Raw genomic sequence first — 27545 nt, 5'->3', positions numbered from 1 at the left:
TTTTAATATGAAACATTTCACATTATTTGCTCTTTTTGACAACTTGCTATCACATAATTACGTGATAACAAGTTGTTGTAGTTGTAGTAATTTGTTAGATGAGTTGAGTGGAATGTGAACTCCAAGTTCTGTGGCATCACAATGGCCCTATACATGAATACCACGGAAATTCCTGACATGACAGCCCTGTTGTTGAAGAAATAAAATGATTTGGTTATAAATTAAAGTTATTTGCAAGCTTGTAAGTGAAAAGTCTCTCGTTATAACGTGATACTAATCTTTTTTCAGGGTCTGTCTGTTCAGAAGTGTTTGCAATCAGCGCAATGATGCTCAAGTGAATTTAACACACCTTCACAACACGTTTGTGGAAGTGTATGATGGCACAGACAAAAATACAGGTTGAAAAACTTAACAAAACAATCTTTGAAAAGTTTAGAATCCACAAACAGACAGATTGTGAACAAACTGAGGAGATTTAAAATTAGTTTTACCCTCCCCAGGAATGGTCGACGAACACAGATCACTTCAAAAACAGGACAAATCTGAGTGATATGTTACTGCACAAGGTCACGCCAGATACTGAAAACAAGGGTTCACACACACTTTTTGAACTAAGAGATATAATTGAATTCCCTGAGTGAATAAACACAACGCAACGCAAAACATTTCTGTTTCATTTGTTTAATTAGTGTGAAAATCAGTTTTGAGCAATTTTTATGCAGAAATATATAAAATTCTGTAATGTGCTATGAATGCTTGGCCATGAACTAATTTGGAAGCTGGTCAAACATGATGCAATTCAACCTCTTATAAGAAGTTCCTTCAAACTCAGACACGTTATGCAGGTATCCCAGAAGACGGGAAGCGTTTCCTGTCAGAGACACCTACTTTAAAAACGACGCCCAGCCCCACCTTAGCCCTGAATTTTCTTTCTGGCAGAAAGTCCCACCCTTCCCACTGCTGCCTGTAATCCGACACCAGCTCCAGCCTCAGTGAAAAGTCGATAGTAATCAATAAACCGAGTTCCTCATTCCGTGCCACACTCTAACTCGTCCGTGTTCCTCGGTTTTACAATAAAACGTTTTCACAAACCAATTTAACTCACCGTTTTAACCAAATAAAATTATTGTAAATTTCCTCGCGAATTTAAAACGTTAAAACTCGGTGGATTCCCAGCTAGTGACCTTTGGAATTTTTTTATACCGGTACATTTTCTGTGGGCGTTTCGACCCGGATGTACCGGATGCACCAGCTGGCGGTGGCGTCTACAGCTTCATTTTTTTTTTCCTCAGGGGTGGTGGCCGCTGCCGACTGTTTTGCTTCCTAGCTTTCCAGACCAGTCTCACGAAAGCATGGGAATGTCGGAAGGGAATTTCTGAGCAAACTTGCGTTAAAAGTGTCGAATACTTCACCCTAAGTTTCCCGCCGCCCCGCAAGAAGTTCAACGCACCGGGGAGCTCCGCCGTAACGAAAGAGGGCCGGCACAGAGACGCTTTTTGGTGCCGTTTCGCCAGCGAGCAAATCCGGACAAAGGAAAAAAAAAGAGACTTGAGCTAACGTTAGCTGCCTCCCGGGCTAACTTAGCATTCCTGTATCTGCGTCGCAATGCAGGCCATAAAGTGTGTTGTGGTCGGAGACGGGTGAGTTCGTCCCTCCTTGCTACTAGTTAACGTCGAAGTGTAACGTTAATGGCGAAAAAGAGCCTAACGGCTAACCGTTTGCTCCATTTTTACCCCAAACCGGCAAAGTTAGCAACCGAGCTTAAATAACACATTTTACCCAGCTTTTAAGTATTTATATTATTTGGTTAACTTTTACATTTGATATTCGCCGGCTACATTACTTATAAAAACCGTGTCTCGTCTCAAATCTTAGCTGGCATGCGTGCTACTAGGTAATCGTTAGCTCATCCTGGTTACACTATTTTTTATTTATTTTTTTAGTTTATTTCGAACATGTAAAAAAAAGCAAACAAAATAATCATACACGAGTAATGAACAATAAATAACACAAAATAAAAAAAAAGAAAAGCTGGGAATGACACAGCTTACATATTCGATTAGGGTGGGAGGAAGTCCAGACTTATTTTATCCCACCTCTTTCTAATAGATCAATAATACTAGAATACTTCGCTTCCTATCATAATAATCAGAATAGTAGTAATGATAATAGTGGTGGTAATAATGATAATAATAGTAATGCCAAAATAACAAAAAATATAAACATATAACCGTGAACACCCAGTGATAATCAAACACCCCTTTCGTTTCTACTAAAAGTCATCCCTCTTTATACATATATATTTTAAAACTGGTTTATATTTGAACATTCGCTTGGCTGAGTCAGACCTCGCAGTTTGCCTAAGCCTCCTAACCAGAGTTCAGATACGAGTTTAGCAACAAATCCTTGGCAGCTGTGAAATGTGAAGAGCCCCGGCTTCGCGTCCCCGCCGCCGGTCGCTGGCTGGTTTGTTTTCTAAACGCGACCGTGCTCCATGTGTCAGCCTCTAAATAAGTTACCCATAAATTCCTCAGCGAAGGCTTTTAACTGCAGCAGCTCGAAAGGCCGGTGGAGGATTAAAAGGCATGAGCCGAGTCTGACGGCTCCGATGCAGAGGAATATGTGGGAGGTAAACACACTCATAAGTCCAGGGTGTGGTGGATACCACAGCGGCACACTCATTCACAGGCCTGTGACTGTGTTCAATCCTTTATTCTCGTTTCAGGCTAAGATGAAAGACGCGGGGGTCGTGGTTCACACTGAAGGGGAAACGCTAGCCTCATATTTGGCAAATCCACTCACGTGCCAAAACATCGAGTGCACTATTTGAGATAAATGCTTTCTAATGTAACAGTTGAATTAAAAGGCGGTGCTGTAGTTTAGCCTAGCAGCCATGTCAGAGGAATATGCCCAGTTCAGACCTGGTTTTAACAGGAATACGATCATCCAGCTTTGAGCACCTGTGCTCTCACTTTGTACTGAAATGCTTCTCCGTGTGTGTCTCAAGTCATTATTCAAGATCTGATCTCTGGTTTCTATCTGATCTCTACCGACCACTGTGTCACAACCATTAACAGAGTGTCCTGTGGTTTGGGGGGCCATGATAAACCCTAAAGGGTTCACAATTGCACAGTTATTTGTCTCTGCGCTTCTACCGTTAGTTTCCTTTCTCGAGAAACCTGTGCAAAGGTCAGGTTAGGACTTGAACCGTGGAAGCTTCCAAAAGTCTCTGGTAATGAATAAAAGATACCGGCCAAGACTGAGGACATGTAGTCAGTCATTTTTTTTCTGGTTTAGATGTATTAGAAATTGGTTAACAAGTTTTTAAATTCTCACATTATTAATGAACAGACATGACGTACTTTATTTTATATTTTTGTTTTTCATTTAATCATTTAAAGTAACAGTTTTGTGGTGTTTTTCCTGCTGAACGGATGAGGCAAAAATTTCGTTACGTTGGCGCAAGCCAATAGAGTAGGCGAACCCTAACGTGACCCTGGACTCATTGTGTGTTCACACCACCAAAGGAATGCGAACAAATCCGTCTCAGACCACCTCAAACGCATCCTCAGTGAGCCCTGCGTTTCCACCTGCTTTTCTTAGGCTGCCCATTTGTGATCAGATCAACCGGCACACGTTCATAAAACCAGGCCTGAGCAGCTGCGTAGAAACGTGTCGGTGCAAAAGGAAACAATTCGGTGCTGCTGCAAACTGTTGAATCTAAAATGAAAACACATTTAAATCAGCGGCTCTCTCAGTTATTTTAAACAAATGCTGAAAACCATAACATTCACGAGGCTGAGATTTAGTGCAGGAATTCAATGCATTCGTTTTCAAGTGTATTCATTAGTAACATTCTGATTATTAACAGTCTGTACTTTACTTGGACACTTGAATAGAAATGAAATGACAGAATGTTTCATCATCTTATGTCTATTATGGTAAACTGACTATATTTGGAGCAATAAAACAGTTTTGGCAAACTTGTGTACGATGGGAATTTGTAACATAAATAAGTGCTGCTGACCTGCCTCTGCACTAATGTCGCGGTTAAGACCTCGTCCCCGTTGCACAAAAGGGAAAAGCAATCGATGGGGATTTTGCCTGCCTGTGTTTTTTTTTTTTCCCCCATTAATACTGATCAAGCGTCTTCTCTCCTTCCAGAGCTGTGGGTAAGACCTGTCTGCTCATCAGCTACACCACCAATGCCTTTCCTGGAGAGTACATCCCGACAGTGTGAGTACCTGAGACTGCAATGCGGCGTCTATTTATTTATTTATGTGAGCCTCGCGGTCGGTCAATTGTCTCCAACTCCTCCTTCCTGTGCAGTCACGGCTCGGTTAAGGGTCCATCTTATTCTAGAGAGGCTTTTTTTTTTTTTTTTTTTTTTTGTCAGATGGAAATTTAGTGGCCTGTAAAAGTCTTTACAATCACTGCAGTTTACTGCGTCTGCTGCTGAGGGAAACACGAGTTCCAGGAAGTCATAAGCAACGCCAGCTCCTTATCTGATCCTAGACCGTGTGTGTAATCTGTGACGATATTAGAGCAGCGTAAACTGGTTCGGCAGGCGGCTGATAAAAAAAAAAAAAAAAAAAAAATCACCCGGTGAAGTCTCATTGCATTTAGCTTATTCAATAAAGCAATAAAAGAGGCAATAGGGATCAACAGATGAGTTAAGATACTGATTTCTACTTCGATACTTCAGTGTGGTGAAAGTCCGGTTTTATGTTGCTAATAATGTTTTATGTGGTTACATCACGCTTGGTTTCGTCGGCTTATTTGCGCATAATCGCTTGTGTCAGGTTCGATAACTACTCCGCCAATGTCATGGTGGACGGGAAGCCGGTGAACCTGGGCCTCTGGGATACAGCAGGACAAGAAGACTACGACAGACTCCGCCCACTTTCCTACCCACAGACGGTATGACGCAACCACAAAAATCATCTCATCACACTCAGTGTATGACCCACATGAAACGTTTAAGAATGAATTAGAGAGATTCAAAGAAAGAAACCAAAGCCCCTTTGAACACATTTTTTTTCTTTTTTTTTAAATAATGACAGGAAGTGATTGTCATGGGATCTGATTGTTTTGTTTTCTCCGTCTCACCAGGATGTGTTCCTCATCTGCTTTTCTCTTGTGAGCCCTGCCTCATTTGAAAATGTCCGTGCGAAGGTGAGTAGCGCCCGTGTGAGAAACATCAGTTTTAAGAGGCAGCGTGACACGAGTCTAAAGGGAGATTTTTGATCAGTCTTTCAACATAACTGAAATACTTGTGTTTAATTAGAAACCTGACTTTAACGAAGGAGACGACCTTCTGCTCCAGATCAACTAATGATCTCAGAAACAGATTATAGCGCAATTAGGCAACAAAAATAAATGTATTTCCACACAGAGAGTAACACGTTGTATACAATATATCAGAACTGTTTTTTGTTTGGCTCAGGGTGTTAACGTAACTGTTTTTACTTGTTGGTTAAAGGATCTTTAAGAGACATTTATACATTGATTTTCTGCTCACACTGGACTAGAACATGTTAAAATGTAAACCACATCCAGTTTTTATATCCTAACCCTTCATGATAATCCTCATACTCATTTTAGTCTTTTACTTGGAGAATTTGGTTGCTGTTTTATGAAATCATCAAATGAGTCTGTTAGAACTTCAGCAAAAGTCTTTGTGACTGTTAAGTGCTTTGAGCACCAATATGTAGTAAAGAGCTTAATAAATAATAAAAAGACCTTTTACTAGAACTCTGCGGTCAATATCAGCAATAGATGAGACAAAGTCTTCAGTGTTTTATTTATGGTTATATATGATACATGTTCAGGTAGATCTGGGCCCCTGACAATACGCTGAAATACTCATATTTTAGTTCAACCTGTTCAGTTGAAGCTGGAGCTCAAAGTGCGAGTGTTTCATTTTAAATGTATGTCGGTCGCATGCACAGAGCAGATTATGAGAACTGTCACTGCTGGGTTATTTCTGGACCACAGCTGTGTACGTACGCTGTTTTCCGTAGTGATAAACACACAGGAAACTATTATCTGCAGGAACCGACGTCTTTACAGTGCAATGCAGCGACATTGTTACTGTTCTCCAGCCAAGAACGTTACTGTATCATTCACTCCCAGCGCACAGAACCTGTGTTTAAACGGACTCATTACCCAGCTGACGATTATCGGCAGCTCTTCTACGTTGTCCCGCTATATCATGAACGTTTCTGTGTGTAGTGGTATCCTGAGGTGAGACACCACTGTCCCAACACTCCCATCATACTCGTGGGCACCAAGCTGGATCTGAGAGATGACAAGGACACTATGGAAAAGCTGAAAGAGAAGAAACTGTCCCCCATCACCTACCCCCAAGGACTGGCCATGGCCAAAGAGATCGGTAACGACGGCTTTTCTCTGAAGCAGCATTTGACGCTTCTTTTTTTTTTGCCGAGAGAATTTAACAAAGGATCAAACTTGTTTCCTCCAGGTTCCGTCAAGTACTTGGAGTGCTCAGCCCTGACTCAGCGCGGCCTTAAAACGGTGTTCGACGAGGCCATCCGGGCCGTCCTGTGCCCTCCGCCCGTCAAGAAGAAGGGGAGGAAGTGCTCCCTCCTCTAAGACTTTCTCCGCTGTTTCAGGGGAACATAACTGCTAGTGGTGAGGGTGGCTAAAGACACAAGAGAAACACACCAGTATACACGAAACACAAAAACCATGTACTTCAGATTCTGTCCTTCCCATGTGTAGCTACAACAGTTATACCTACCATTTACTTTGAAAAACAAAATGAGCATAGGGTCAAATTTAGGAGAACAGGATGGACTATTATAGACCATAGTTCTTTTCTAACAATGTATTCTGTGTAGTCTTTGAATTTCTCGAGGCCTTCTAAAATCGATTGGATGTTTGTAAAGCAGACCGTGGAATGTCTTCAGTGTATTCCTCCACTGGTTGTCCACCTTTTATGTTTCGTTTTTTTTTTTTTTTGTTTACAGCATTGAGTGGAAGAAATATTGCCAAAAACATTCTGCGCGCATTCTGCGTTTTAGCTGAAAACAGAAAAACCCATTTGTCCTGTCGTCTCAAACCTTTAAAAACGCAGGTGACGGTTTCGCCGAGGTGACGCGAGGTCGCTTAAACGGAGGCGGACGCGTCGCCGCCGAGTTAAAAAAAAAGCAACCGCCCGTGCTAGTTCTTGTTGCCTGAAATGTACCGTAGCCTCTTCGCCAGCAGTTTCAGCCCTAGTACGATTCACGTCGGTCCATCGTCAACGGATTGAACGATGCCTGAAAAAAAAAAAAAAAAAAAAAAAAATCAGACTGGGAAAAGGTTTGCTAACACCAACAGTGCTATTAACCCTTAAAAATCTTAAGAGATCCAGTATTTTATGCATTTGGCTCCAATCGGACCTGTCAAGTTTATGGTATTTTTATTTTTTTTTCTTTCTTCTCTATATCTTCAATATTTCCCTACGAGTGTCTGAACCCTATAGCTACCCAGAAGTTCAAATCTGAAAACTTGACTACATATTGGATTAAAAATGTCCAGGTGTTTTGGTGACGGGGAACAAGAGAAACCTTCGATGCTCTGTGGGCATTTCTGAGAAATCTTTTGTGCAGCACATTTGATTATTATTCGCATCACTACTGGCTGAGCAGCCTCACTAAGGAGAGCGTCGTGCTTGCTAATAACAGTAACAAAGCTGCCGTCAGTCCTGGTGTGATACAGTGTACTCCTCTTTTTGTTCTAATCATGTTATTTGACTCTTTTGTATCATTCTTCTCAGAAGTAACACACTCACTGTATTGTTAAACTAACACTATGAATATCCCTTTTGTTTTATTACCTCTACAGTTAATGCTACCTTAATCTCCCTACAAGCCTAGCTTTTTGTAATTAATGCTGATAGCATGTATGTGCATCATATACTGAAAACTAAAATTAGAATTGCTACAGCTATATTTTTACAAAATGTATTTGAACAGTTAAGTACATGTTGCTCATCTGTATTGTATTCAGACATCAAGCTGTGCTTTACTTCAAGCCAATGTTGTGACTCCTTAGTTTTATGGGTAAAAAGCTATTGTCACTTTTTTGAAAAAGCCAATAAATTCCTGTAAAACAGAATCTGTTTGTGCCTGTTTGTGGCTGAACCCTGAAATCAGACCTACTGCTTAGAGTCGAACAGATGATGCAAATGACACCAATAGTGTAACGAGTTGTATTTATTACAAAGTTGTAGTAATACATGGTTTGTAACACATTTGGCATAGAATCTCTTAAATCTTATATTAAATCTCTCTTCAAATACATTTTTTTTTTTATTTTTTACATCCAACGTATTTCTCCAGGCGCTCGCTGACCGACGTCGGCCTGGTAACAGCTCAGGAGTCCACAAATCGTAACAATGTCCCCGAAGTCGTAGGTATGCTGGGCAGAAAAGTTAAAGAAGGAGAAATCAGTTGGTGAAATGACCTCTGACCCACTGGAGTAAAAACCACATTTAAAATTGAGGACGTCTCAGAAGTTGCAGCATCCCTTACCTCTCTACCAGCTCTGCACCAATGATGTCGTGGATGTGGTATTTCATGTGGAATTTGACTTGTGACGTTGTTCGACGCTCCTCTATCTCTGTCTTTAAGATTTCGTTGTACTTTGACTTCTTCACCATGCTCAGCACCGCCTTACGGCCTGACCACACAAGACACGAGGCAGGACGGTTACAAACGATCGTGCCACTGTTAACCACCAATCAGAGGCCTCCTCCTCCCACCCACAGGTCACTGTTGCTAATGTTAGCGATCTCGCTTCCAAGTTATCTCCGGACACCAGCATTAACATCTAACCTAGCAACAGTAACACAGGAACAAAAAGGGTCGGGGGCCTCTAGTCTAGTGATCACAACACCAATCAGAAAGATGACAAAGGGTCAATTAGGGATTATTAACACTGAAAACACGGTACCTTGGATAAAGTACTTGGTGAATTTGCCAGAGTTGGGAATGGAAAGCCACCAGCTGCCTGCATCTCTCACCGTCAGGACCCCCGACTTCACCAGCTGCCTACGATGAGAGAAAATACATGTGCTGATGTATGAGAAACGGCTAAAGAGAGTTTAGAGACTGTTCAACACTGTTGAATTACTTTAAACCCTTTCCTGAATCTACTACATTGATACCAAGCACAATGTTCTTCAGCAAAAAACTTTAATGTTGCAAACTGTTTTAAGAAATGATGGGACACCCTTCTATTTTGTAATAACTCATTAGAGCTAAAGCCTCTGTTAGAGTACTGCGGGAAATAGACGGCGTAGCCTGAACCACCGAACCTCCTTGGTTAAACTTTGCTTGGTGCGTTTTATCTTCATTGATACAAAACAATCTATTTGAAAATCGCAGATATGGAGAAGCAGCCGGAAATACTAAAGCGGAAACACGCTACTACCAAGCGAACCAATCACAGCTCTACGCAACACTAGAGGGCGCTGCGCCTTTTTTTTTTCGCCAGTTGGGTTAATTTTTGTTTCTACTTCCTGTTTCATTTTCAACAATGCTGTGTAGGTACCAGATACCAGCCGAGCACATGTGGTACCGTAAAATATAGTCCGAATTCCGCCGAAATTTCAACACAAGACGCACAAATGTCCGTCTGCAAACCTCTCCGGTTAAACTTCTGCGTTCTTTATTGATCCAAAACAATCTAAATCTGACTGGATTTAGAACGAAGCTCGCATTTGACGAAACCAGAGAAAGACACCCTACGTTATCTCAGAGTCGGTGAAGAGGAACTCCCTCAGCATCTGGTCTTTGCTGAAGCTCAGGTCCATGCAGGAGGACACCACTTTCTCCAGGAACCTCTCCACCGTCGCCCCGGACACTTTGCCCTCCTCGCCCGCCAGCACCTTGGCCTTGTAGTCCGACGTGAAAACCAGCCCGAAGGTGTCGGCGTCAAACCCAAACTGGAACATCAGCAGCTCCCCTTGCTCGCGCAGCTTGTTCTGTGGGCCAGAGGGACGGCAGCGGGTGTGGGTCTCACATTGTGGCTCCGCAGAACCGGTCAAACAAAACATCTCCCGACACTTACCACCTCCTTGTCCACCCACGTCTTGCAGCTGTGCATGCTGTAGAGCTGGTGCTTCATCACGATCTGTGGCAAGGTGTCGTTGAAGATCTTCCTGGGGAACAGTGTCATGAGGTACACCAGGCTGGATCTGATGTCCGCTGGTCCTTTTGGGCGAGAAGCCGATGGAGAGTGTGAATCCTGAACTCCTTCAGCTCAACACAAACGATCACGTAACGGTTTGTTTATTTAAAACACAAAAACACACCCACCACATTCATCACTGACGACTCCGAACTGCTCGGCCCCATTTCTCCTCCGTTTCACCGTGAATGCGTCTGAAATCAGACTCCGTTTTCTGTTCATACCTGGAGGAGACATCACGAGAAGCGATTCATCCTGACAGGTGGCCACAACAACAGACCCCGGCGTGAAAGTTTGACTCCGGGAATGAAAACAAATAAACTCCACCCCACTCCTGCCACGTATGTTTGGAACAATTAGTAAAGTTTAACGATAGTTTAACCTTTCTCAGAAGACACAGGAAAAACAAGACAACACACATATGGACGGACACTGTAAATGTGCCGTTATCTGACCGAGTTCCTCGTTTTCCCTTTAAACTCCACTCACCCGTTAGCTCACTCACGGCTCCTCGCTAGCTTGGCTAACGCAACCTAGCAGTTCCCCGAACAAATATTTAACGGAGATTTTTTTTTTTAAAACTCTTCGCTATGAAAGCTGGAGTTAGTAACAGTGAGTTGAAACTTTTGCCGGTCTCCTCCGGCACTACACAAACACACACACAACTCTCCGCAGCAGCCTCTTCAACACGGCTACTACCAAAGACAGCTGGGAGGAACAAAGACCTTTTATGGAGCGGAAGAGTCGCTGCTGCCAACGAGAGGATTGGATGAAGAACTACACCCGGAAGTAGAGATTCATCTAAACTGCGGTTGTAGTACACTATTCTAATCTGCGGAGACAGTAACACGACAAGTAGCGTCAGAACTGCTGAAAAACCACAAAAGAAGAAAAAGACGAAGAAGAAGACTGTACGCTAGTAGTGTGCGATACCGCTAGATAAAGTATCGATCCGATAGCAAGTAAATACAGGGCGAGTATCTCAGATAAATACATTTCACACTTTTCAAGTGAATGCATCATCACCATCAGTCGAATTTTCATGACATCTCGACATTTTTCTCAAAGAATGAATGAAAAGAAACTACTACCTCTCATTTTTTTTTCTTATTTCTCATGGGTGGCTGCAATATATATAAATTTAAATCTGAATTGATTTTCATGACTTTTATGAGTTGTTGTGATTTGTAGTTTGCATTATTAATCAGTTAATATCCAGTACAGAATTTGGTTAAAGCAAATAGAAAATACTTCATTATCACAATAACACTTTTGTTTAGAAACAGCACAAAAGTATCAATTGAGAAAGGAAAACAAATGATTTTTCAGGTAGAATGTTAAATTATACCACTAAATATATCCCCCTTTTTAATTAAATAAACAAAGTGTACAAAATTACCACTTCAGTCGTACGAGAAACGTAAGTATCGATCTCGTTACATAGGTATCGAATGATATCGATTCCAATGTTGGTATCGACGCTGACCGATGTTTGGGCAGATCCGCCCACCACTAGCGTTAGCATCTGTAGCTAGTGGCTAGTTGGCAGCTCTGCTAGTGAAACAAACAAATGCATGGACTGTTTGTTCCGGTCATTCAAACTCACTGCACTGTATGAGGTAATCAGAATTTTTTTTTTGTCGTATTTACTCGGAAGTTTTTGTTGCGACATGAACAGAAACTCTGCGCTGCTGTAGAGGTACGTTTTAATTTATTATGCTCAGTTTATTTACAAAAGCTCTTCAAATATTGAAACTCCACCAAGGCTAGGTTAGGAAAACGGACAGATATAGAAACCATTGAAATAACAATACAATAATAGAAGTGCACTGAAGGGCGAGGACCCCAATCGCTACATCTTTAAATCATAGATATACAGTCAATTGCCAGTTCATTAGGTACACTAGTGAAAAGGAATGTGTTCTGATATAACAGCCTGAAGAAGGTTATAGTATTCAGCCTTTTATTAAACGACAGACACCTATTGATTCAACTTTTCAGTCTGGAGGCTGTGGTTTGTATTATATAGTGTTTTAGTGACACATGTTTATATAATAGAAACACTTAAAAGCTGGATTCGATCCAGTTCAACAGCAGCACAAACTACAATGATCTTAAAGCAAAGAAGCCTAAAAACAGATTTAGAGTAAATCCTGGGCCCAGGCACATACAATATTAGGCTTAAAATCTAAATAAATGTGAAGGCTGCGTGACTGCATAATTGGAATAATGATCAGCCTCATCAATTTGTGTCTTTGCTCTTTCCCCGCTAGGAATGGACCACCACAGACCCCGCAGTCCCCCCTCCTGGCAGGACAACCGGCGGCTTGCGCACAAAAGACAAAGGGACGACGAGGGGAGAAGTCAGTGGGAGGACAGACGAGTCAGACCCAACAGGCACCACCACCACCACCACCACCACTCTGAGCCCGGCTCCGCCGCAGGACAAAACCCTCCGAGCTCCAGGACTCTGAGCACCCGGAGGGAGCTTTACGAGAGAGACTTTCCCGTCTACAAGCAGCCCGTGGAAGTGGGCTGCTTCTCCCTCGACGCCAAGCGCAGGTTCTTCAACGACAGCAGGCAGCTCAGATACTACGTGGAGCCGGGCAGGAGCCCCAATTTCAACCTGAGGGACGGGTACAAGGACCGCTTCATAAAGAGGGACGACAGCGTGAAGGAGAAGCTGGACCACATTCTCCGGTGGGTCGTCGCCAATAGATCGAGGCTCAACTCCAGGGCGACACCGACGTCTTCATGGTAAATGATACTTGAAAAAAAAACACTTGTTCTCCCTGTAATTTCATAAATGAGTATTGTAGTTTTTTATTGGACAGAGGTAAAGGTGTCCACTGTACGGACAGATCCTCACTTTCCACTGTAATCCAGGATCTTCTAATTGCGCCCTTTCTGGACATTCTCTGACCAACCTTTCCTCTCCCCCAGCGCTTTAGACGTGGACTTTGTGACGTGGCGGGGTCACCTGACCAAGCTGCTGACCACCCCTTACGAGACCAGGGAGGGGTGGATGCTGGCGGCCACCAGGTTCGAGGGCACGCTGTACGTCAGCGAGGTGGAGACGGAAGCAGCTCGCAGGGAACGGGAGAACCGCACCGAAAGGCACGAAGAGATGATGTACTGGGGATACAAGTTTGAGCAGTACACATGTGCAGGTGGGTGGGCCTAAGACGTAACTCGTTTGACTTGTTCTCCTCGGAGACTTGGCCACGGAGGTAGTAACTGTCTTACAGCGGCTCAGCTTTTGTGGGCCTGTTCAGACGTTGCATTAACATCCAATCACAAGTGACCTAGGTCTCTAGATCCAACTTCAATATCTAGTATCCCTGCTACTGCCTGCAGCGCTTCACTGTTGTCAACCCTTTGCAGACAGCGCCCACAGTTCACCTGACCCCGGCGGAGTGGTCAACACCAACGAGGCCTTCTGCACCGTGGTGCAAACCCGGCTCGGGGATCACAGGCTCCTGTTCTCCGGCGAGGTGGACTGTCGGGACAGGGATCCCAAAGCCCCGGCTCCTCCCACCTGCTACGTGGAGCTGAAGACGTCGGTGGAGATCTGCACGCCCAAACAGCGCAGCAACTTCCACAGGTAGAGGAACCAGGGACTAACCGCGTTACTTTTTTATTATTATTATTTTTGACTTTTCACGCCATGTTTCGGTCGCCCTCAGGTTCAAACTGCTCAAGTGGTGGGCTCAGTCTTTCCTCCCGGGGGTCCCCCGCGTCGTGGCGGGTTTCCGGGACCACGACGGAGTCGTTGTTTCTCTGGAGACGTTTCACATCTCTAAGATTTCGCAGCTCATCAAGGTGTAGTGCTAGATAAATGACACCTTCTGAACGCTTTTTGTCATTTTCTCGTAGTGAAAGATGAGTACAAAACAAAACCTTTAGCTGTCTGTCCGTCTGTGTGTCTTTTCAACAGAACGAATACAACTGCTGGAAGCCGACAGTTTGCATGAACTTCTGCTGCGATTTCCTGTCGTTCGTGAAGGATGTCGTCACCGAAGACAGCCCAAGGTGAGCTGCGATGATATGACCGATGCTTTCGGCACGTTTCGGTTAGAAGTCACACATTCAGTTTGAGCTCTTGCGTTTCTTCCGTTTCAGCGTGGTGTACCTGTTCTCCTGGGAACCCCACAGAGATGTGACCTACACCGTCCACAGGGACTCGCAGTACTCCTTCCTGCCGCACTGGTACGTCGAGGAGATGACCAGTAGGCGAGACTCGCATCATCAGTCCTGATTTAAGACTAAGGCCTGGAACACTAGACCTCCAATGGAGGCTTCTTCACCAGCGCACATTTGACAGGTGATGTGTTGACGGCTTGTCCCCGGTTACGACTCCACGGTCTTCTGGGAACTTTTTATATGTTCAGCTGCACATGTTGGCACATGTTTTATCTTGCATGTGCATCCAGTCGTTATAATTAGAGGTTTGCGGCGGGCGTTCTGGAGCCTCTCTTAGCTGCGACTGGACGAGAGGCGAGGTTCGCCTCGGACGAGTCTTTTAAATGGCCAACACAGTAAAAATGAAGTTAACATAACAATGCATTAGGTGTCAGTGGGAGGAAGCCCACACAGGCCGACAGAGCCACCTTTTATATGTCGATTTTAAATAAAAAAAACTCAATACAGTGCGTTGTCATTTCTCAAACTTTATTGTTCCCTGGTTAATTCAAAAAACAGTCTCGATTTAAACATAAAAAAGATCCTATCAAGTAAGTACTGGGTGAGCAGGTATTTTCATGTAAACATGGTCACTTTAAGAAATAAGACAAGTAAGAAGGAAAAAAAAAAGGTTCCTACAGTAATGAATGCAACTGTTGTGCTGTTGTGTACAGATTTCACAACTGACCTGAATCTAGAGGAGCTCAAATGTGGTAAACGCTTTATTCTGTGCTGACGACGCCGTTACATTCAATAAATGCCTCACAGGTTGTGCGTAGACCGGTTGCAGGAGCAGAAACTAAGCTTAAGAGTCCGGAGCTACGGTATGGAAGCGGCCACAGCGCCGGCTTAACGGGCTCAATAAGCACGTTGACAGCAACTAAAGAAGCAAACGGTCAAATGATCCAGGACAAAGAAGACGTCTGGAACCTTCTGATAGCTGAATACTCTTGTGTTTCTGTTATCTGAATTACTACTTTACAACCGCACAAGTCACTGGCATAAATAACGTGCGTACACTGACAACCACCAGAACAGTAGATATGACTCTGTAGACGAAACTCAGTGCATCATGTGTTTGCATAAATCAACAGCAGTCATCACACGGTACATTTCAAACGACTGTACAACTTAATGTAGAGGCACTTGTCGAACTCCCAGTGACGGATTAATTCCTATTTCTATTAATTCAATCTTCATACATATTAGAATTGCTGGAATCGTTAAGAGCTGGAAAACGTGGTCTCGAATTTACAGGCAAATCAATAAATACAGACGGAACCTCTTTACTCCCTTCCTCCCCATTTACCACTAATACGTGTCTACTAATGACAGCAGCACATTAAAAAGAATCTCTCCGTGATTTCACGAGGTTTCCGTTTTGCAGGATGACGCCCGTTTAGATTAACAGTTAAAACAAATGTTTTAATTTGGTCCGGGGGCTCAGATTAAGGCAACACACGCAGGTTTAACGAGCAGGACTTTCCTAAAACGACGCGTCAGTCTCAGACGTCTGCGATTTGTTCTTATTTCCGGTGTCCGAGAAATGCGTCCGGTTGCCGTGCGGGAGCGTAACCATGGCAACGAAGTTACTCCGCTTTCTCGGCGCACGCATGAAGAGCGGTGTGTGTTTGTCGGAGCCTCATGTCTTTGCTGCCAACCCTCCGCATGAAAGCAAAGAAACCTTTTTGCTGAATTGAGAACAGTTTCATTCAAAAAAATAACAGGACAGTGCAGAAGCTGCATTTGGGCACCGATGGAAGTAGTTAAAGGTTAAGAGCGAGACGGCGGCACAAGAATTAAACCCACCTCCGGTCGCTGTTTACGTAAAGGCACCGATTTAAACTCGCGTATCGTTACGTGTATAATCAGCAGGCTCGGATAAAAACCCCCTGACGACGAGTGCATTAATGCCGCGTTGTACCCAAGCAGGCGAGGAGAGCGGGCTCAGTGCTTCAGCTTCTTGTTCAGGCCCATGACTCTGAAGGTGGCGGCGGTGATCTTCTCGTAGACGACGAACATGAGGGCGGCCGTCAGCACCGTCTGCAGCAGCTTGGCCTCCAGGCCTTTGTACAAGCCGAGGACGCCGTTCTTCCTGGGAGGAACGTAACACACGCGGGTTAGACGGACGAACGCAAATGTGGCGGCGCGCCGCTCGCGTGCACTCACTTGATCCGGTCCATGAGCAGGAACAAAATGTTGGAGAGGCTTCCGATGACGCCGCCCTTGCCGTCGCCTTTGTACTGACCGAACTGATGGAGAAACAGGGTTTGAAGAACTTGTAGTGCGCAGAAGGTTTGTCCTTCCGACTACAAGTGTACGAGATTAGCAGGGACGACATTTTTACGTGTTCATATTTACCCTCAGGATGGCCTGAACTGTCTGAAGAGGATACGTTGCGGTGGTAGCGATGGCCTTAGCAATGGCTCCGATGAGAAAGATCTCTGCTGAGGATATCTGTGGTAGGAGAGGCAGATTCAACACACTTGTACCTGGTGTTTTCACTCACTTTTCAAGTAATTTGAATCACAGAATCAAAGGATCGACTGGTGCTGCTACATTTCCTTCACTTCTGCCAACATCCGAGTGAGATTACTGTGTGTATGGAAGCTTCCAGGGGTGTAGTTATACTCTGGCTTTGGATCAATAAATAAATAATAACACATGTGCGTGTTTTCAGCGAGCGAGAGAAGCTTTACAGCTGGTTTCTAAATATACACCGTCTCCCCAAGCCAGAGTGGAAAACTGTGATCGGATACCGGATTTGGTTTCTTGTGACTGGATCCCTGAGGACAAGTTCAGATACAACATCACCATGACAACAGCCTCTGGCTACACAGCCACGCCAGGCAACTATTTATAATTCTATCAGGATCAGGCTGCTTTATTAATTAGGGAAACGGATGCATCCGTATAATTTGGCTTTGGATGCAAAACGAGACCCGGCTGGCATCTCTCTCGTCTGTCCTCTCACCTTCCTCCCTCCTTTGCCCGCCTTCCTCTTCATGGCTTCATAGAACATGAACTGTACAGCCGGGTTGAGGACCAGGATGAGAGAGGGCAGGGTGCTGCTCCACAGAGCTGCCACTCCCTCGTTGGCGATGATCTGTGAGAAAGCGTCTGAGAGGGGGGAAACCCAAGTGTAACTATGCAGTTCAAAAAGAAATTCCTGAATAATAATAGAGACGTGCACTACGCACCAAATATGCCCCTATACTGGGTCTGGTGGAGTTCTTCGTTTCTGAACTTCACCCCTTGCAGCTTCAGCCGTGTGTTGACCACCCACATGGGCGTGGTCAGGATCACATTCACAACCCCTGCACAGAGGACAGTAAACGTAACTTATTGACAAGAAACCTTCAGCGGACACCTTTACCTTCAAACGAATCAGATAAATGTATTTTACAGTGTAATGGACTTCCATCTGGTGCATTTACCTGATACGACCCCCATGAGCAGGTCTTTGGCCGGCCTGGACTTCCCCGGACCGGATACCGTCAGCTTCTTCAGTGTGTTGAAGGTGTAGAAGTAGACGAAGTTGGAGCAGCAGAGGCTGGAGATAACCGGGAACCAGCCTCTGTACAGAGACTGACTGGGAGAAGAGGTGGAGAAACATCTGAATAGTGGTCGTTCTTTTGATGCGGCCACGTCATCAAGTTCAAGCAAGACAGGAAAGGTTCGACTCTTTTCATTGATTGGTGATACTTGTCTTATAAAGGTTCAAAAAAACATAAGTAGCAGTTGCTCAATTTGGCAATGAACTACACCTATAGTTGTCAGACCATTGGCTGTGCAGGTAAGCAGCTCAAATAGACGGTGAAAACAAAAAGAAGAAAACGAAAGGTGGCAATAGTTGGCGTGCTGTTAACGAGTGTTACCAATGTGGCTGCAGTCTGACATAAAATAAGTGGACATTTTAGATATTATTTTAGCTTAATCCCTTCACAAAACCATTAAGGTGCAGCTAAACCTAATGGACACACTCCAGCAAAAACACGCTGAATCAGTGAATGGGACCTACTGTACACTACACTCCAACAGCGTGCAACACGGTATTACACTTTAAATACGTCCCCACGTGTCTAAAGATGTGATCTCAGCTGTGCCGCCTATATTCAAATAAACACCGCCGAACAATATTGAAACAGCTGCCGTCTGTCTGTCAGAGCCACAAGCGGCTGGTGGTCGTGTGTGTGCGTCACCACGTGAAGTCTTGATGACATGACACATATTTTGGAACAAGATATAAAGTTTGTGGCATGCAGAGTGAGCAGAACGAGGTTCTGGAAACATTGACAATCTCACTGCTCACACTTCTGACAGGGACGTTACCAGTTCTAGCTCCATTTGAGGTATTAACCTGAGAGCTAGTTCCTAGGATGCTTTGACACCAGATGTGATTCTGACCTCCGACCTAAGAAAGTGACACAGGGCAGCTTCCCTCCACCAGACAAACACGACGCATACACGCCCCCGACTTACAGGCCTTCTTCCTTTGCTATTTCAGCCAGGATCCTTGGGGTAGACTTAGACTTTCGCTTCTCATCCACTGAAAAATGAACAGAAACTGGCGTAAGTCATCAAACAGATCTCCTGAAGCAGAGGTATTTTGCAGATATTTTACACGTGAAGATCAGCAGCAGTTTATGCCTTCTACAGTGGGCGGTGCTTAATTCTTTTTGTTTACAGGGTGACCAGGCGCCCCAGATTTCTAGGGAAAGCCCCCTTTTGAAAGGCCTGTCTCCAATTTTAACGTTTTCTGAACCGGGAAAAAAAACATTGCGCGCAGACAACTGTTATTACGGTAGCCTGATAGGAACCGGTTGTGAGCAAGTTGCGCACCCACTATAATTATTACAGTAACCGATACATCAAAATAAATTAAACTGTAATTGTCCCATTTTCTTCATTTCATCTTGATAACATTTAATTATTATTTTTATTTTTATTTTATCTCTGAACTGTAAATGTCTCCGGATTTCGTTTCAGAAATCTGGTCACCTTACTTTGTAATTAAATATGCCTTCACAACAACTTTTATTGCAACACCGAGCTTTTCCCAAGATGATAACGCTTCCAACCTCACCCTGCAATCTGCTTTTAGCCGTGTCCAGAGGAAAGAAGACGGTCATTGCAGTCACACTCCCCTAAAAAGACACAGCATAGTAAATGTGACATCCACCAACACACTACAAGTCGCTCTCAGTTTCACTTTACAACCAGTTTGTTGTGGTTTATTCGATACTGTCGCAATCACCGAGTTAAAAGCCCGCCAGGCATAAAACAAATAAAAAAAGCCAATTAAAAGGAGACTTTTATGACGTTTTTTTTCTCCTCTCTGCTGCTCACCGTTGCGCCAGCCACAGCGTGGACCAGGGTCTCGTAAGACAGGAGGCCGACAGGCGTGCCACCGTTTGCGGACATCTCTGCAGGTTCCTCCCGATCCGCTCGGACCTCACAGACGGGACTACAAGCCGGTGCGAAAGTAGCAACTGGGAGAGACCCACCGAGGGGAGAGGACCACCGCTCGGACCAGTTGTAACACAAACACTTACAAAGTCAACCACATAGTGCAGGAAAGCCAGGGGCGACCTGAGGAGAAAACCATAAACCAAAGCAAACAGTTTATGCAATGAACTGATGTTTCTTCCCACTTTTTCCTGATTGGTTGACTTGACGTTAAGTCACGACTGGTGCGTTGCTGCCCCCTACTGGACTGGAGGAATACACGACTTTAGTGAGGCAGAAGTTAAATAAATTGGGCAGTGTAGCTTAATTGTTACAAAAATTTGAGCTGATATACAGGTGAATAGAGTAGGGAATAAAAGAAGTTCTGTAGCGTTCACTATGGCTGCGGTCTGTTGGAGAATGAGCTCCTCTATCACTCTAGTGTTTGGTGTAGTGGATGGGATGGATTGTCCATGATGGAGAGCAGTTTACCTAGTGTCCTCCTGTCCCTCACTGGTCCTACTAATGTCTCTTTTTTTGCTGTTACTACTCCCCCAACTAACCACAGCAAAGTATGGGGCACACATTGAAAGACACATCAGATATAAGAACCATTATTGACAGGAGACGTAACGTTGACCATGTTGTGGTTCTGCTTCTTTGGACCTGGCATTCATTCATGTGGATGTTTCTTACATGTACCACTAGTGTTGCCACCCGTCCCGTAAAATGCAGAAACGTCCTTTATTTGGTAATTAAATGTTGCAGGATCATTGACTGTAAGGTCGGGATCTACTCAGGGATCTACGTCTTTTAGTTTGGAGGGCACTTCACATAAACAAGGAAGTAAATAACAACACAAAAGAATAGGAAGACATGTTTGTATTGATGTTTACTTATTTAGTGTCAGAGAACGAACGGGTGCGTGTGCGCATGCGCGAGCGCACTGAAACCTGTAACCTCATGAAAACCTTCATGACGTCACGTAACAGATCATAGCGAAAGCCTCCGTGACGTGACGTCACGTCCCACATCAAAGGCACAAGATTTATCCTTATACAGCGGCTATTTGTTTAGTGTAGTAGGTATTAGGTCCTAGGTAATTGTTGACATTTTCAGCAGCAACCAACGCTAAGTGCCATTTACACAACAGACAAACCAGACAGCGAAAACACAAACGTCCTGAATAAGGAAAATGACAGACACAAGCATGGAACCGTCCCAGACAGCTCCGGCTGATCGCTCTGCCTCCGGCTGTGAAGCCACATCGGGGGAAGACAACGACCAGCTCCGGCTGTTTGTCTCCTTGCTCACGGTGAAAGTTCTCACCAAGTGTCGCGCTCTCACAACCCGCAGGTGCGAGCAGTGGACCGCCCACACCAAACATCTGATTAACCAGACGATGGAGGGTCTCCACGCCCATGCCTGCAGGAACTTCCTTCCCGACCGGAGGAGCACCAGAAAGACCCGCAGCGCTGTGGTCAAAGACCTGGAGAAAGCTTTCAGGGGAAAGCGTCTGGAGGCTGTGATAGCGTCACAGGATCCAAACGTGGACGCCGTGATTGTCCAGGCAATGCAAGCCCGCATCAGAGAGCTCTTTGAGCGGCTTGAAAACAGAGACCGCCACAGCAGAGCCTCTCAGCGCATGACGAAGGATGCGTTCAAGCTCATTCTGCTGGGACTGGGTGTATTCTGCGTCGGGCTTTTCGTGGCTTTCATCTTCGCCTGAAGCTGCAAACTCTGCAACTCTGCAACGATGCAGCAGCGAAACACATGGTGTTGTGCGACTACACCGGCACACAGCGCCATCTACAGGGTTCTCTACTCTGTCAACTCTTTAGCCACTTTTCAGCCTCCAGAGCTCTGGTTCTGAAACTGTATCTGGTCAAGGGACTGAATCACAGTCCTTTCAGTTCAGTTTAGTTTCTTTTAATTTAGTTTCTTTGAATTTATTTTGACCCTAGAATTATACTTGACAGTATTGGGTCAAATTAATTTAAAATATTCAATAATAATAATAAAAAAAAATAATGATATGAATTTATTTCTATTTCCTCGTTCATTCTGTTTCTCTAAGAAACTTCACATATGCACAAAGGAAGAAAAAAAACGTGTTTTTCTGCAATACTGAACCAGTCCTTTCTCACACCAGCTGTTACATGAACATTTAACTCATCATCAGAGCTTCAGTAAAATTACATTGGAAGTCAATTTTTTCATTATTATTATTATTATTATTATTAAAACCATTAATTATTACGGTGTTAGGTGTCAAAAAAAAATTGTAAACTAAGAACGCATTTAAACATATGATTGTTTATTTTTTATCAGTTTACAAAATGCAAAGTGGGCAAACAAAAGAAAAATCAAAGTCACATCAATATGTGGTGTCATATCATTTTCCTTTCAAAACAACATTAATTCTTATTCGTAGACTTGCACAAAGTCAGGATTTTGCAGGATTGTAGTCAGAAGTCCTGGAAGTGATGGCATGGCCCCCACAGAGCCCTGATCTCCACATCAACGTGTTAGTCTGGGATCACATGAAGAGACAGGAGTCTGTACTTAATGAACTTGTGACAGACATAAATGACTATTATTTATATTTTTGAAGGCATTCTTTGTTTGCAGACTTTTGACAGCTGTCCAAAGGTGTGGCTGCCAGGCGGGTGTCTCTCTTTCAAGCCGCTGACCTGCCGTAGAGTTTCTGATGAATCCACAACTGTTGGGGGAAGGAGTAATGCTTTACACATTTAACTTATTCGGACAATCGGAAAACAAGTGTTTTTTTCTCTCTCTCTTCTATTTCTAGGGTTCACTAAGTGCCCCGCAGCAAGAATAGTCATGCGATTTAAAATTTACATTAAGCTCTTTATTTATTTAGTTTATACTTCATCTGAAAGTTCATCCATTGCACAAAAAGGTGTTCAAGTATGACCAATTATTTTCTTGATCACCCCTTCACTAAAAACACTTGCAGAATATAAAACATGCCACTGCTGCAGTGATGGTCAAGGCCCAGAGGAGCAGTGGTGGGCGTCCCTTTCTTTCGTTTCTGAAATGTGGCTTACCTACACCACCTCCCAAACTAATCAAGAATCTGTGGGATGATTCACAGAGACCCCTCCCCTCAACAAATGTCTTGGAGGCGCAAGGGACACATGCACAATGTTAGGGAGGTGGTCATAATGTTATGCAACAGTAACCTGTTGTACTTAAATACTTAAATAGTCCAATACAATAAATATAACTGTGTAAAACTCTCACTTGAACTTATTTTCTCCATTTTTTGTTCAATTGACAGTTTGAAAATATACTGAGAAATGCAAATGTGAGATCGAAGGTCAAAATGTTTTACACGCAAAAAACCTGAACATCCCTTGATGACATTACCTTGATGAAGATAACTCCTTAACTTTATAACTCATCAAAACTCAAAGTCTAAGGTGAGGATCTGACATAAGACGTCCCTCCGAGTCCCAAAGACCTGGTCCGACCTTTGGCTCTAAGGACCTGACCATAACGAGGTGCCCGAGCGCTGTCAGCTGGACTTTGCTTCGGTTTTACGGCTCTGTGCCGGCGCTACGTTGACGCCCAGTGATTTCTTTGTTTGCCCGGCTCGACGGGGGCCTGCCTGCTCATTCGCGGAGGCGCAGAGAGGTGCACGGTGACACACTTCTGTCCGTCTGTCTGTCTGTCTGGGCCATCTCTGTTCTTCTCGGAGATGACGAGGTACCACAAAGCGGCGATTGACGGCTACCTGGACATCCTGAAGGAGGCCACGAGGAAGGACCTGAACACGGCCGACGAGGATGGCATGACCCCCACCTTGCTGGCTGCCTTCCACGGACACGTCGACGTTCTTCAGCTCATATGCAGCAGAGAGTACGTGACAATATCTCCCCTGTATTACTTGTGCTTGTAGCCAGACGTGACACAGTTCATAATCTTATTTCAGAAGTGTTCTGAAACTCAAATACCACAGAGATGCATAGATTTAATTGCTATCAAGTGTATTTTATGTGTGATTCATTCAACTAAATAAAAATCTACAGTAATTATTGTCCAAAAATATACATATAATAATATAACACAGCAAAGTTTAGGGCTGGGAATATATTTACATTTTTTTTTTATGTTTACTGATGATGTAAACTTTTTTTTTTAGATTTTTGTTCTAAAAAATGATCTAAATCCTCATTCCACTTATAAACTCCTCACTCCCACGAGCTGAGCCAAAAGTTGGCTCATCCTGTGAAACAAAGGAACCCTTTATCTGCCCACCCCCCTCCAATACCCACCTCCACAACAAAGGACAAATCTAGCCCAACATTCTCGCTGACAAACGAGATTCATATCCTCGGTTTGTGAGCCACATTAGCAGCTTTTCTAGCATGATCAGCACCAGCTCCGATTTATGATGCGCTCAAGCGTTGAGGCATGACAGTGGAGGACTTTGAATCTTAATAGCTTACCAGTTATCTTGATATATATTTCTATTGCGGGTGTAGGGCCGAGGATCTGCGCTTTACATTTAAAGACACTTCTTTGGTAGATTTGGTCATAGACCGTAAAGCTGGAGCTGTCACACCACTCCTGCTCCTATGGAGATATTTAATGTCGTGTGAGTCATGTCCGGGCTTCGTGGGGGAAAGAAGTGACTGAAACGTCTCTGCCACAATCAGCATCACCTGTCATTTATGACAAGTGGTTTCAGTATCACAGCAATGATAAAATCTTAATAGTTTACCAATTATCTTCATCCATCTTAAATAATTTCTTAAGAGTAGATGTGTTTACTTGTTTACCAAGTCCGCCTCGCGTAGAAACGATGGCTTGTCTTCGGGTCGATGCTGAAAGAAGGTGAAAATAGTTAGAGCAGCAACAACAACAGCAACAAACATCATCGTCTGTACGTCACGTAGCTGCAGCAGTGGAGGAAGTATTCAGATCTGTTCCTCAAAAGTACTCATATTCCAAAATACTGTAAATATACACCGTTTCCTGCATTGAAAACATCTCTTGAAATAATAATAATAATAAAAATAAGCAAAAACAATTAGGGAAATGCACTTATAGTAGTAAAAGTACTCCCAGACCCATGTGACATGATACTGTCATGTTCATCCATCATCCATCGCTGTTAAAAGTTTAAAATGACTCAGAAATAGTGAAAATTAAACCAGTCTTACCGTTTTTTAGTATCATCATTAGTTTCATCATTATAGCATTAGCAAGCTAGCCAAAATAACTTAGTAGTAACTGAGACAAAGTTACGTGTCGGTTAAATGTGTCTATCTACATGGACATGAATTACATTAGCACATGGGTTTCACAGTATATATGACGGTAGCTGCTATTTTTACAAGTCTTTAGTCCAGATAACTAGCTAGCATAAGGCTAGCATGAGGCCTGGTTAATTTCAAACTTTGTAAAGCGATGCAGTGCTGGGCTTTTTTGAGGTCAAGGTTCACATTAATGATGGTATGACTTTATCTTTCCCATATAAAATTTTAACAACGTCAAACACAGAAATTGACATTCACCTCACATAATAGGGATAAATTAGTTGACGTCCAGTTCTTCCTTTTAACAAACTTTCTCCATTTCTTTTTTTTTTTCACTGGGGGAGTTTCCCCATGTTTTATTGATCCTGTGCTGGAGCCATAGGCTGAGGACTGTGGCAAAATTTTAACATTTAATCCAATTTTATTCTCTGTTATAGCCTCTTCTCCATGAGTAAATATTGGTTAGATAACATGGTGCCCATGAAGCACGTGACTGGCTCAGAACCAATCAGCATAGCGGGATAACTCAGACGATCCATTCCCTACTTACCCTGGTTACCCTAGTTAGGTGACGTCACGACGAGTTTGTCAGTGGGGAAAAAACACACTGGTTATGCGGCTATAGGCCTAGACTGCTGGGGGATGAGGCGCTGAGCACCTGTCCTCTAATTTCATATCTAACTTCTTCTCTATTACTACTCATGCGTATGTGTTCTGCCACTCTATAGCATGACAATCGCTGTGTAACTAAAATGTAAATATATATTTTAGACCATTAATTGTTTTTTTTTCTTTGCTTTTTTTTAACAGAGGAGATCCCAACAGGAGTGACATCTGGGGAAATACACCGTTGCACCATGCGGCGGCTAACGGCCACATGCAAGTCCTCAGCTTTCTGGTCAACTTTGGCGCCAACCTTTTCGCACTGGACAATGAATTCCACACAGCAATGGACGTCGCCGCCTCCCGCGGCCGCATGGACTGCGTGCGCTTCCTCGATGCCGCCGCCTCCGTGCAGACCAACAGCAACGCAAAAAAGGTCGCTAACCTAAAGAAGGAGGCCGTGAAAGAGGCGGAGAAGCGCGTGAAACTCTGCGAGAAGGTGAAGAAGAGGCACCAGAGCAAGATGGATAAAAATTACCGCGGAGCGGATTCCATTTCGAGGGCGAGCACGACCTCGTCGTTCTCAAACGGCGGCACCGTGAACAGCGTCAACGAGCAGTTCTCCAAACTAATTGCGTCGGATAAGTCTGGTTCTCTCGCAGCCAGGATTGGAGGGTTAGGATCAATCCAGAAGAGGCTTGGGAAGAAACAAAAGAACACGCTGCAGAGGGTAGGAGGAGATGGGAACGTCGTTTTCGGGAAGCAGGACAGCGGAATGCCCGAGAGACCGGGGTTCACGGAAGTCTTCAACGAGCAAGATGAGGACATGCTGGAGGAAGATGAAGATGACGACAAACGCGACAGCGAAGAAGGCCAGGTCAAACAATCCATCTTCAAACGGCCTGGACTTGGAGATCTGACTTTCATGAAGAAGATGGGGCTGGAGTCGGAGGAGAACATCGGCGGGAACAATCAAAGTCTTGGCTACCTCGTTCAAAACAAGCTGTTCGTGGCGGAGGAGGAGGAGTCTGGCGACTTTGATGAAGCCAGCGACGCTGACTTTGATCTGGATCAGGACGACCTGGGACTGAACGACGATGACGACGAGGAAATGTCTCCGTTGACAATTTTCCTCTCTACCATCAACCTGCCGGAGTTTACCCGTGCGTTCAACAAAGAGCACCTGGATCTGGAGGCTCTCATGCTCTGCACCGATGAAGACATGAAGGGCATCGGCATCCAGCTGGGACCCAGGAAGAAGATCTTGGACGCCGTCGCTCGCAGAAAGAACGCGCTGGAGACACCGGGCGCCATGAAGGAAAGCTCCATGTGATGTTAAATAGCACTTACTTAAAAATCCTGTTTGAAGTTTAAATTTAGTCTGTACCTTTTGTAAAAATAGCATTTTGATTTTGTACAAAACAAAGATTGTACCTTAAACTCTTTCTTCAAAAACAGACGCTAAATTTTGAAGTGTTACTGTGTGTCTAGTAAGAAGCAATATGTGTGATATGTGATTATGATCTCAAAGCAGAATAGAAAACTTTTTGTGGTCCAACAGTCCTGATTATTATTTCTTTATCATAAAAATATAACAAGGTCAGGGGTTGGGTTGTGCTGTTGTACGTTTTGTTATCAGTTTTACGTAATCAATGCGAAATAAATGAATAAAATATGTGTGCGAGATAAACTTCTGCAGCTCAGTAGTCTCTTAGCAAAAAACATGCATGTGTAATTTATTTTCTCTGGTTCCTAAGTTGCTGTTTTTTTGTTTAGTTTTTTTTTTTACAGATGAGTTAAACAGCTACGACTGCAACCAGAGAA

At 43.9% G+C, this 27545-nt stretch overlaps 5 protein-coding genes across 7 annotated transcripts; 3 read left to right on the top strand and 2 right to left on the bottom strand.

Moving 5' to 3' along the window:
• Positions 1 to 1246: 1246 nt before the first annotated feature.
• LOC124998073 (ras-related C3 botulinum toxin substrate 1) lies at positions 1247 to 8124 on the top strand. The gene is made up of 6 exons (XM_047572260.1): positions 1247 to 1640; positions 4165 to 4236; positions 4803 to 4920; positions 5113 to 5175; positions 6235 to 6394; positions 6485 to 8124. Exons 1-6 carry the CDS (start codon positions 1606 to 1608, stop codon positions 6613 to 6615), a joined length of 579 nt encoding a protein of 192 aa, XP_047428216.1. The 5' UTR covers positions 1247 to 1605; the 3' UTR covers positions 6616 to 8124.
• LOC124998071 (serine/threonine-protein kinase 19-like) lies at positions 7292 to 10926 on the bottom strand. 2 transcript variants are annotated; one of them, XM_047572258.1, is made up of 7 exons: positions 10690 to 10926; positions 10329 to 10455; positions 10081 to 10223; positions 9759 to 9994; positions 8962 to 9059; positions 8541 to 8688; positions 7292 to 8427 (listed from the first exon to the last, which is right to left on the bottom strand). In XM_047572258.1, the coding sequence occupies exons 2-7, from the start codon at positions 10435 to 10437 to the stop codon at positions 8382 to 8384; spliced, it is 780 nt and encodes a 259-aa protein (XP_047428214.1). In that variant the 5' UTR covers positions 10438 to 10455; positions 10690 to 10926; the 3' UTR covers positions 7292 to 8381. The 2 variants fall into 2 exon arrangements, with proteins under 2 accessions (XP_047428214.1, XP_047428215.1); XM_047572259.1 differs by having other exon boundaries at positions 10329 to 10424.
• Positions 10927 to 11679: 753 nt separating this feature from the next.
• On the top strand, positions 11680 to 14849 carry dxo (decapping exoribonuclease). 2 transcript variants are annotated; one of them, XM_047572256.1, is made up of 7 exons: positions 11680 to 11819; positions 12474 to 12957; positions 13144 to 13370; positions 13585 to 13804; positions 13887 to 14022; positions 14138 to 14232; positions 14323 to 14849. In XM_047572256.1, the coding sequence occupies exons 2-7, from the start codon at positions 12476 to 12478 to the stop codon at positions 14456 to 14458; spliced, it is 1296 nt and encodes a 431-aa protein (XP_047428212.1). In that variant the 5' UTR covers positions 11680 to 11819; positions 12474 to 12475; the 3' UTR covers positions 14459 to 14849. The 2 variants fall into 2 exon arrangements, with proteins under 2 accessions (XP_047428212.1, XP_047428211.1); XM_047572255.1 differs by having other exon boundaries at positions 11698 to 11899.
• Positions 14850 to 14854: 5 nt separating this feature from the next.
• Positions 14855 to 20020, bottom strand: LOC124998070 (peroxisomal membrane protein PMP34). The gene is made up of 9 exons (XM_047572257.1): positions 19732 to 20020; positions 19469 to 19529; positions 18865 to 18931; positions 17820 to 17974; positions 17583 to 17699; positions 17357 to 17502; positions 16744 to 16839; positions 16552 to 16634; positions 14855 to 16477 (listed from the first exon to the last, which is right to left on the bottom strand). The coding sequence occupies exons 1-9, from the start codon at positions 19804 to 19806 to the stop codon at positions 16330 to 16332; spliced, it is 948 nt and encodes a 315-aa protein (XP_047428213.1). The 5' UTR covers positions 19807 to 20020; the 3' UTR covers positions 14855 to 16329.
• Positions 20021 to 23256: 3236 nt separating this feature from the next.
• anks4b (ankyrin repeat and sterile alpha motif domain containing 4B) lies at positions 23257 to 27398 on the top strand. The gene is made up of 2 exons (XM_047572459.1): positions 23257 to 23715; positions 25929 to 27398. Exons 1-2 carry the CDS (start codon positions 23555 to 23557, stop codon positions 27052 to 27054), a joined length of 1287 nt encoding a protein of 428 aa, XP_047428415.1. The 5' UTR covers positions 23257 to 23554; the 3' UTR covers positions 27055 to 27398.
• Positions 27399 to 27545: the final 147 nt, after the last annotated feature.

This window comes from Mugil cephalus, chromosome 20 (genome assembly GCF_022458985.1).
Source record: "Mugil cephalus isolate CIBA_MC_2020 chromosome 20, CIBA_Mcephalus_1.1, whole genome shotgun sequence".
Taxonomy (NCBI): domain Eukaryota; kingdom Metazoa; phylum Chordata; class Actinopteri; order Mugiliformes; family Mugilidae; genus Mugil; species Mugil cephalus.
The sequence above is the reverse complement of the archived record's forward strand: the minus strand, read 5'-3'. Positions and strand labels throughout refer to the sequence as shown.

Coding starts and splice junctions, on each gene's coding strand:
- LOC124998073 (XM_047572260.1), top strand. CDS start 1,606: ATGCAGGCCATAAAGTGTGTTGTGGTCGGAGACGG. Junction 1,641..4,164: donor TGTGTTGTGGTCGGAGACGG/GTGAGTTCGTCC, acceptor CTCTCCTTCCAG/AGCTGTGGGTAAGACCTGTC. Junction 6,395..6,484: donor GGCCATGGCCAAAGAGATCG/GTAACGACGGCT, acceptor TGTTTCCTCCAG/GTTCCGTCAAGTACTTGGAG.
- LOC124998071 (XM_047572258.1), bottom strand. CDS start 10,437: ATGTCTCCTCCAGGTATGAACAGAAAACGGAGTCTGATTTCAGACGCA. Junction 9,060..9,758: donor TTCACCGACTCTGAGATAAC/GTAGGGTGTCTT, acceptor CTCTCATCGTAG/GCAGCTGGTGAAGTCGGGGG. Junction 8,428..8,540: donor GGTGCAGAGCTGGTAGAGAG/GTAAGGGATGCT, acceptor TTTTCTGCCCAG/CATACCTACGACTTCGGGGA.
- dxo (XM_047572256.1), top strand. CDS start 12,476: ATGGACCACCACAGACCCCGCAGTCCCCCCTCCTGGCAGGACAACCGG. Junction 12,958..13,143: donor GCGACACCGACGTCTTCATG/GTAAATGATACT, acceptor CCTCTCCCCCAG/CGCTTTAGACGTGGACTTTG. Junction 13,371..13,584: donor TGAGCAGTACACATGTGCAG/GTGGGTGGGCCT, acceptor AACCCTTTGCAG/ACAGCGCCCACAGTTCACCT.
- LOC124998070 (XM_047572257.1), bottom strand. CDS start 19,806: ATGTCCGCAAACGGTGGCACGCCTGTCGGCCTCCTGTCTTACGAGACC. Junction 19,530..19,731: donor ACGCTGTGGCTGGCGCAACG/GTGAGCAGCAGA, acceptor GTGTCTTTTTAG/GGGAGTGTGACTGCAATGAC. Junction 17,700..17,819: donor GCTCATGGGGGTCGTATCAG/GTAAATGCACCA, acceptor TCCTCTGTGCAG/GGGTTGTGAATGTGATCCTG.
- anks4b (XM_047572459.1), top strand. CDS start 23,555: ATGACGAGGTACCACAAAGCGGCGATTGACGGCTACCTGGACATCCTG. Junction 23,716..25,928: donor CAGCTCATATGCAGCAGAGA/GTACGTGACAAT, acceptor TTTTTTTAACAG/AGGAGATCCCAACAGGAGTG.